The 8,811-nt window shown below is 50.7% G+C and overlaps 1 protein-coding gene across 1 annotated transcript; it reads left to right on the top strand.

Moving 5' to 3' along the window:
• Positions 1-1,012: 1,012 nt before the first annotated feature.
• On the top strand, positions 1,013-6,831 carry LOC136552629 (BTB/POZ domain-containing protein At3g49900). Its single transcript, XM_066544187.1, has 4 exons — positions 1,013-1,361; positions 1,469-1,541; positions 3,941-4,471; positions 5,712-6,831. Exons 1-4 carry the CDS (start codon positions 1,132-1,134, stop codon positions 6,534-6,536), a joined length of 1,659 nt encoding a protein of 552 aa, XP_066400284.1. The 5' UTR covers positions 1,013-1,131; the 3' UTR covers positions 6,537-6,831.
• The last annotated feature ends 1,980 nt before the right edge of the window (positions 6,832-8,811 follow it).

Here is an 8,811-nt window from a genome sequence, read left to right as displayed (position 1 = left end):
TCTGATCATATGCTTAATTTCTGCTGTTGCATTCAACTTGTTTAAGTACTCTAATGTTGTAATAAAGTGATGTAAGAAATGGCTAAGAATGTTGTAAGCTTTATCCTCTCGTTTATGATCCTGATGAAAAATGTGAATTTTTTAGTTCTTCCGTTAGGTGTGCTCGACAGAACAATTTGAATTAGTGCGCTCCCCTGGATACTTGGTGTCTAATGGTAGATAGGTACTCTTGGAGGGCATTAGGTCAGGCGGTTCTGCCACACTCTGGACGAGTTATTTCCAGCTACCAACATCAGGGCTGGTAGAAAGCTCTTCTCGGTGTAGGATCGCGCAACTAGCAGCGGAGGCGCCTAGCTTCGTAGGCTGCAGCACTGCTCTTAGCTCGGTTGTAGACCTTTTATGTAATATCGAAGCTTGGAGTTGTTTGCTAAGACGGTCCAGTCTACGGCTGTAAGACCTTCGAGGGCGTTCGTCAGAAGCGCTTCGTTTGTATGATTAAACTCTTCTTCTTAATTACAATGATACATAAATCTTTTGCGTATTTAAGAAAAAAAACATCAGTACTATATCTCTAAGAAAAAACTGACTTGAAACCTTCTAAGTCTAGCTAAAACCCCAAAACAAATAATCCTGAAAAAAATCCCGGTTTTGTGCAATAGAAGCAACCTCACCTGTTTGATACAGGAACTAAAGTTTAAGAGGTGTCACATCAGATATCATATGGATATTAATAAAAAAATAAATTAAGAGGTGTCACACCGCAGAATGTTTTTCTTTTTGCACGGAGGAAAAAGATTCCTACGGGATCGGCTGGCGCCCTAGCTATCCATGCGGCTTCTGAACGACCTGAGACATCCACTAGGCGATGGTGCTGTTCAGAAATCAAAACATACCAGCATCAGCATGCTGGGGAGCAGAGCGGAACATCCCGAAGCGGGCGGGCCGGCCGCGGGGTGCCACCGCATTTACCAGCCACATGCACGCATTCATTGCCGCCCCGATTTAACACCCCTGACCCGGACCCGACCCCCTCCGTAATGCCATCGCCGGCTACTTCGACCACTACTACCCTACCACAAGTGCAGCCGCAGCGACCGCCTCCGGAGAGGATCGGAGAGAGGGGAAGAGGGCATGGAGATGAGCAGGGGGTGGCAGGAGCTCGGCGTCGTCGACACCATCTACGAGGACGACCACGAGGAGGAGGACGACGACGACCACGACGAAGAACAAGAGGAGGAGCGCTTCGACTCGCCCACCATGTCGTCCTCGGCGGCCACCTCGCGCTCCTTTTCCCCGGAGGTGGAGGACGCCGCGGCGCACCCGTCCCTTCCGCCGGCGCTCAGGTGCGCCGTGCAGGCCTGGTACGTGCGTGCTACCATGCGTGTGCGTCAGTGCGACTCGATTTCGGGAGAGAATGACTGCCTGACTGATCGATCGCCCTCCTCCTTGGAACTGACGATCCGTGCAGGTGCCGGGAGAACGGATCGCGCAAGCCCGACGTGATCGTCCGCGTCCAGGAGCATCGGCTCCCCCTGCACAGGGTAAGATCCTCGACTCCTCGTTCTCTCCCTGCTCGAATGATTACCCAGTCCTCTCTGAACATCTGTGCTAGGTGATACATGCTCAACTTCAGAAATTTTCTCCACAGGATTTTAGCGAAATTCTTAGTTCCAAATTTTCTCCGCTGTACTGCCACATCTCGATCGACATTTTCAAACTTGGCAACCGAACCGATCGACCTCTCTGTTTCTGCCGCATTAGTGAGGCCTACAGTTTTTTCCACCCCCTTCTTTATGACAGATCGTGCTGCAGCTGGTGGTACGCCTTCCGTTAGTTAGAAAAATAATAATGAACATTTTCTCCATCCATGCATGGAGAATTAACTCGTGTGCTCAGCTCGGCTGGCTGTGGATACACCGAAACGGGCAACGCATGAGAAATCACCGGCCGCAGCACACGTCTCGTGTGATGGCAAGAAACGAGCAACTCGCATTAGTTTTACTGTGTGTTCCGTCGTATTCCTTCCCTGCCTGCGCCAGGAGACACGAGACAGTTCCCAAGCCCAATCCACCCGTAGATTCACCGAGACACCTGCCTCTTCTGTTTCTGGCACAACCTTGCAGGCTTGCAGTTGCAGCTCCTCCTCCTGGCGCACCTGCACTGCACGAGAACACGTTGTGCCCAGCTGCAGGTACCAGTTCCGCTAAAATGTAACTCTGCCTTCCAATTTCACGCCGTAGTAGCTGAGGAGTTTGGCTGAGCGTCAATCGGAGCCAGGAATGGGAATTCTCCATTCTCCCGTCTCTGCCAGTTCTGCCCCACGAGGAACAGCTCCCAACAATGGCGTCCGAAGAGGCAATAATTGATGACGTAGTATCTGTGGCTCCCCGCCTTGGTTAGCGCATCGGCAGTCGTCGTCAGGAGTCGTAACTTTCAGACTACTCTTTCCTTAACCGCCACATGAGTTACTGCCTGCCGAGCAAGGGCAAGTTAACTCGTGCATGGCATGTCAGCATGCATATGGCATTATGGCCATCTATCCACACTTCTTGTAGTGCTACCCTACATTGTAGCTTCGTTTTCTGAATGTTGCGTTGGTGATTTGAACCGGAACTTTAAACCCTTGTTTAGTTCCACGCCAAAACTTTACGCCCTGTCACATCGAATGTTTAGACAAATACATAGAATATTAAATATAGATTAAAAAATAACTAATTGCACAGATTGCGACTAATTAGCGAAACAAATCTTTTAAGCCTAATTAGATCAGGATTTGACAATAAAGTGCTACAGTGACACATGTGCTAATAACGGATTAATTAGGCTTAATAAATTCGTCTCACGGTTTACCGACGAATTCTGTAATTTGTTTTTTTATTAGTATCCGAATACCCCGTTCGACACTCCATATAACATCTTGACGTGACACGCTTAAAACTTTACGCCCGAAACTAAACGAGGCTCGGGAGAGGAGTAGAGATCCAGCGATCTGGTTTTGGTCCCTCCATGCCATGTCAGTTGTCACATGAGCGCATGAGTTTGTGCCTTAAATTCTTGGTGGATGTACAGGCGATGCTGCCGGGGTTTCGAATACGGGCGACCGTATAGGATTGGGACCAGACCATAGTGTCGACGTACGCGTACGAACGTGAACGTACTGCCCATTTGGCCCATGGCTACGTTCCATTCATGTCTGCCAAGTGACAACATAAGGCCATCTCAAGATGTTGTATCCTAGCAGTAGCAGTAGTACTACTGCAGTACTGCTCGCTAGGATCTACTAAATTCTGAATCTCTGAACGTAGCGGCCATACGTAAATATGCCAGGATACGTATGTTTAGCAATTACTGAACGATTCGTGTGTAGTACTAGTAATCTCTGCAGGGTAGATAAGGTCAGTGAACAAAGCTGCGTGCAGTAGTCTGGCTCTGGGAAGGGCCACTGCAAATCTGTAAAGTTGCGTACCATTACTCCCTCACACCTTGCCAAACATTCCTAAACTGCGCTGTCATGTGCACGGCCACTTAATAAGAGTAATCAAGATCTGACTCCTCGCCCTGCAACAATTTGGCGGTTTCACCTTGTGGGGCTCGGCTAATCATTCGCCAGATCAGATCATATGGTCTACTAGCTTTCCTCCTGATTGCAGCCACTTTGGTTCACGCAACCTAAAATCTGACACTACCTGACGTACGGATAGTACACTCATTGTTCGTGTCTTTCTGCTAATGCTAGTGGCTGAAAGACTGACGTGACCATATATCATGTTTCGAAATTTTTTGGAATTTTGCAGGAGCCAGCTCAATGCCTCAATCCATGCCGCAATATTTTTTTGTGTGTCTAGTACTTTGCAAACCTGTTACGAGTGTGCTCGTTGAGAGGGAAGTGATAATTTCGCGGCCGAATTTTGCGAAGATTTTAACAGCTCATTGTTCGCAGGACGTGATCACGTCGCGAAGCAGCTACCTGAGGCGACTGCTGTCGGAGTCCAGCGACGTCGCGATCGGGCTGCCGGCGGGCCTCACGTTCGACGCGTGCGCGCAGGCCATCGCGACCTGCTACGGCTCCAACGACGATGCAGCGGCGGCGCTGTCCCCGGCGAGCCTCGCGGCGGCATGGGCGGCGGCGGGCTGGCTGGAGCTGAGCGCGGGCCCAGGGAGGGACCCCTACGGGCTGGCCCACGCCGCGGAGGACTACTTCTTCCAAGAGGTGGCCACCGACCACGGCAGCGCCGCGGGCGTGCTGCGGTGCTGTGCAGCGTTCCTGGGCGGCGAGGCCGCCGGGCCCGCCGCGGACCTGCTCGTCCGGTGCCTCGAGGTGCTCGCGGCGTCCGACAGCGGGAACGGGAGGTGGCTCGACGACGTGGCCGCGCTCCCCGTGGAGGAGTTCCTGGTGGCCGTGGAGGCCATGCGCGCGCGGTTCGCGCACGACCACGACCTCATGTACACCGTCGTTGACCACTACCTGGAGGTACACACTCAACACGAATTTGCAACGGGGTGTGCTTGGTTTGATCGATGCCCAGGATGGTGGAGCTCACCTGACAGAAATCACTTGCCATCGATTGTTACTGGCGTCTTATAACACATTGATGGCTTGAATATGATGACTTAAGAGCATTTTGCTTAGGTGTACAATGAGGCCACAGGACCACCATTGGGCTGTGTTCGGCTGCTCATATAAGTCGGCTTATTAGCCATGGTATAATATTTTTCTCTTCCAACAAATTAGCCGTACAAATCAGCATAATCGGCTTATAGACCAGCCTTATGCCCAAGCAAATCTCATATGTTTAAGTATTAGATTGTCCGGGGGTGTTTGGTTCTATCTCCTAGACTTTAGTCCCTGTCACATTGGATGTTTGGACATTGATTCGGAGTATTAAACATAGAAAAAGTCATGCACTTCAACTTTGAGAATTCAGGAATGCCTTTGTGCTCTGCAGCTTACCTGCAGAGTTGAGTTTTTTTACCTTGATTCAATTTACCACAGGCTATATGCTCTCACGGTCCTACTGTACTTGGTGCCAAGCAGTTAAGCTAGTACACTACCATTGCAAGTCACCTTTAACATGAATTGTAATTGCTCAACAAAATGTAGTCTAGTGCCATCACTTGTCAGAAGAAAAGAATTGTTCCATGCTAAACTACAGTCTACAATAGCCCTTCTACCTATCAGTTTCCCGGTTGCGTGAACAATTACTGCCGCACTACAATGGCCTTGTTGTTGATCTGTTTAGTGATTCCATGCTTAGAGTAGAAGTAACTGACAATCAGCAGAAAGTGGAATCATCTTGGCAGTATACATTGGAAGCTTTGTCTTTAGGTTGAGTATCTGTTCAGAAAAGTCATGACAGTTCAGCTTTAAGAAACGTGCTTGTGCTCTGCAGTTTACACATCAGCAGAGTTTGGTTGCCTTGAATTTGGTACCACAGGCTGATATACTCCTACTCGTAGTCGTAGTACTAACTAGCAAACAGTTTATAGCGTCTGACTGCCATTGCATGCAATCACCTTTAACCCAATTTTTTAATGACTAATCACCCTTGACTTGGACTGGTAATGGTCCAAAATGTAGTAGTAAAATGAGAAATGCAATGGATTATGTCTGAATCTATGAGCCTTTTTTTACTACTTGCAAACTCACATGGCGAACCAACTGATTTCAGAGTTTCAGACATAATAGTGTACACTGTAATTTTTTTTTCCAGAACCACAAGGGGATGCTTACGGAGGAGGACAAATCCCGGTTGTGCTACAACGTCAACTGCACCAAGCTGTCGCAGCACCTCTTCATGCACCTGGTCCAAAACCCACGCCTCCCGCTCCGCTTCGTCGTGCAGGCCATGCTCGTGGAGCAGCTCCACTCCCACCACACCATGCTCCTCAGCCATCACCACCAGGCCGCCGCACCGGCGCCGACGCGATCGGCAGCGCCGCTCCTCAAGCCGTCGCTCTCGGACGTCTTCAGGGGCGGCGTCGCGGTCGCGGGGGAGGAAGCCAGCATGTCGCTCGGCGACATCCTCCAGCGCGACGCCGCGCTGCGCACATCCGCGCACATCCGCGCGTCCATGCAGGCCACCAGCCTTCGCATCGAGACCCTCGAGCGCGAGCTGGCGGGCCTTCGCACCCGCTTGCGCCGCTCCGAGCAGCAGCAGGCCGAGGCCGAGGCCGCGGCCGCGATTGGCGCCTCCTCGATCGACCGCGCGCCCGGCAAGTCCGCCAGCTTCCGGATCCCGCGAAGCCGGCTCTGGGACGGCGAGGAGCTCGCGCCCGTTGGCCCCAGGCGCGCTGCCGCCAGGGACAGCAATGCGAGGGGCTTCAGGTCACGGTTGGTGCACGGGTTCAAGAACCTGTTCGGCAGGAGGCAAGGGGCCGCCGGCGCGCCGTCCGCGTGCGGCGAGGACGCCAGTACCCGCTGCTTCGGTGACAAAGGCCCCACCGCTGGTGCGCCGGAGCTGGAGAGCGACGACGACGAGGTGGTGTGCATGGAGGAGAGGTGGCGGCCTCACCGGAGGAACCACTCTCTTGTGTGATCAGCGGAGCGCCGTCCATGCGCTGGCAAACATGTTGCAACAAGAAAGCAGGGATGGAGTCGTAGAGATTCTTGATATATGGTGACGCCACTATTTTCACACGGCCATATATGCCATCGTCGATGATTGTTAGATTGTTACTGTTGATGGATGTACCGTGGTGTACGGTTCTTGGATGCAAGGCTCAAGAACCAGCCTTGTGTTTTTGACATGTCGCTGCTTACAGAGAATGAGAGGGTTAGTTGCGTGGAGTAGTTAATCACTATGGTTTTACTCACCATGCAATGTCTTTATTGGCCATAGATCCAAGTATATGTGTGCTCGCGTGCTTTGGCCAGGTGAAGGATCACTATTTCTAGATGCACATAACATTACTACCCAAATGATATAGCAAGACACTGGCTAACCGTGCCCGCCTTCGTTAATGGTCGGTGCAGCTCTAGAAAAGGCGGGCAACTTTATTTCAAAATTGTGGTTCTTAACGGGATCTATAACTTTGTAGTAGAAATTTTTTTTAATCAAAACTATTTAGGTTCCCAAAATTATGTTATAAGATTACAAGTTTTGCTCATCATGCGCATCTACTCCCTAAACATGATTTTTTTTTCTGCGTACTCCCTCCGCCCCAAAGTGTCATTCGCAACATTCTTAACTTAACAAATACATTTATAAGAAAATATTAGCTATCAAATTAGTATCATTAGATGAATCACCAAATATATTTTTATGATAAACTTATTTATAGATATAAATGTTATAATATTTTTTTATAAATCTAATCAAATTTAATAAAGTTTGATCAGCGCACATCTCATAGCGATATTCCTTTTGAGACGGGGAAGTACGTAGGAACATCGATTTTTAGCATTACAACAACGATAGAAATAGGTCCGGTTCTGCATTCAAGATGGCAATCCTCGTTAGATAATACTAAAACAATTATACCATTTCTCTATCTTTGTTTTGCAATATTTATCATCTTTTTTTTAAAAGACCTAGTGTCGGTGTTTCGAACAAACACTAACTAGTAAATTTATATTTATCGCGTGTTAGGCCTGTATGGTGTACTAAAGAACACAAGGTTTATACTGGTTCAAGCAGAATGTCCCTACGTCCAGTTTGCTGCTGCTCGTGTTATTAGTACCGAAAAAAGGTTCGTAGTAGGGGGTACAAACGGTCGAGAGAGGGACATGTCACAAGTCTCTGATGGAAAGATCGAAATGATGCCAAGAGCTCGGTTGCTGCTTGCCTGTGTGTTGTGTGTGGAATTGATCCCCCTTAGTGGGGTGTCCCGCCCCCCCCCCTTTTTATAGACCAAGGGGTTATAGATGGGAGAAAGAGAGAGAAAACCAGAGGTCGAGAGAGTCCTTCGAAGGCACCGGGTCTTCCTTTTCCAATGAACCTGTACTGCTAACATGGCAGACCGTGTCAGGGATGGCGTGTTCGCTGATCCTCATAAGGCCGTGCCCTGACCTCATCCAGCAAGTGGGTACGTCCCATCCTACGTCGACGGACGGTGCGGCGTGCCAGGGAGCCGAGCTGTGACCCTACGGGGAGTAGCCTGGGAAGTGACCATACGTCCGTCACTGTAGATGATGTGAGTTCTCTTTTGGATTGTAGTGGTTGCCGTATGCTTGTGTCAGGATCCACGTCCGAGGGCTGATGGCGGCGCCCACAACACTATAAGACCAAAGTCAGCGCCTACAACACTGTTCGGGCACTGCCATGCCTGGAAGGGCTTACACGCCCGTCCCGTCGTATCCAGACGGTACTTTTCTTTATGGTGTAGGGTATGGTCCTTGGTACTGCGGTTGACTCGAATGTCCTGTCTTACCTTGTGCTCATCGTCATTAAGGAGCAGGGCGTAGTTGTCGGGCGAGGCGGAGCCTACTCTTAGACGTCAGGCGAGGCGGAGCCTGCCCTAGGACGTCGGGCGATGCGGAGCCAGCCCTCAGCCGTCGGGCGAGGCGGAGCCAGCCCTCGGCCGTCGGACGAGGCGGAGCCTATCCTAGGATGTTGGGCGAGGTGGAGCCAGCCCTCAAACGTCGGACGAGGCGAAGTCAGCCCTCAGCCGTCGGGCGAGGCGGAGCCAGCCCTCAGACATCGGGCGAGGCGGGGTCAGCCCTCAGCCGTCGGGTGAGGCGGAGTGTAGCCCTCGGGGTCGGGCGAGGCAGAACCAATCTTCCATCGTTCGGGCAAGAAGTGTAGTAGCATTTTTGTCTGACCGGAAGCGTCAACGTTCGATGGTTATTAGCTCCACCGCATTTGGTACCCT

Source organism: Miscanthus floridulus, chromosome 4, assembly GCF_019320115.1.
Source record: "Miscanthus floridulus cultivar M001 chromosome 4, ASM1932011v1, whole genome shotgun sequence".
Lineage (NCBI taxonomy): Eukaryota > Viridiplantae > Streptophyta > Magnoliopsida > Poales > Poaceae > Miscanthus > Miscanthus floridulus.
This window is presented reverse-complemented; position numbering and strand designations above follow the sequence as displayed.

What these genes read in the sequence shown, in the direction of transcription:
- LOC136552629 (XM_066544187.1), top strand. Translation starts at nt 1,132, where the DNA reads ATGGAGATGAGCAGGGGGTGGCAGGAGCTCGGCGTCGTCGACACCATC. An exon ending in AGGTGCGCCGTGCAGGCCTG is followed by an intron (nt 1,362 to 1,468) that starts GTACGTGCGTGC and finishes CGATCCGTGCAG; the next exon opens with GTGCCGGGAGAACGGATCGC. An exon ending in TCGTTGACCACTACCTGGAG is followed by an intron (nt 4,472 to 5,711) that starts GTACACACTCAA and finishes TTTTTTTTCCAG; the next exon opens with AACCACAAGGGGATGCTTAC.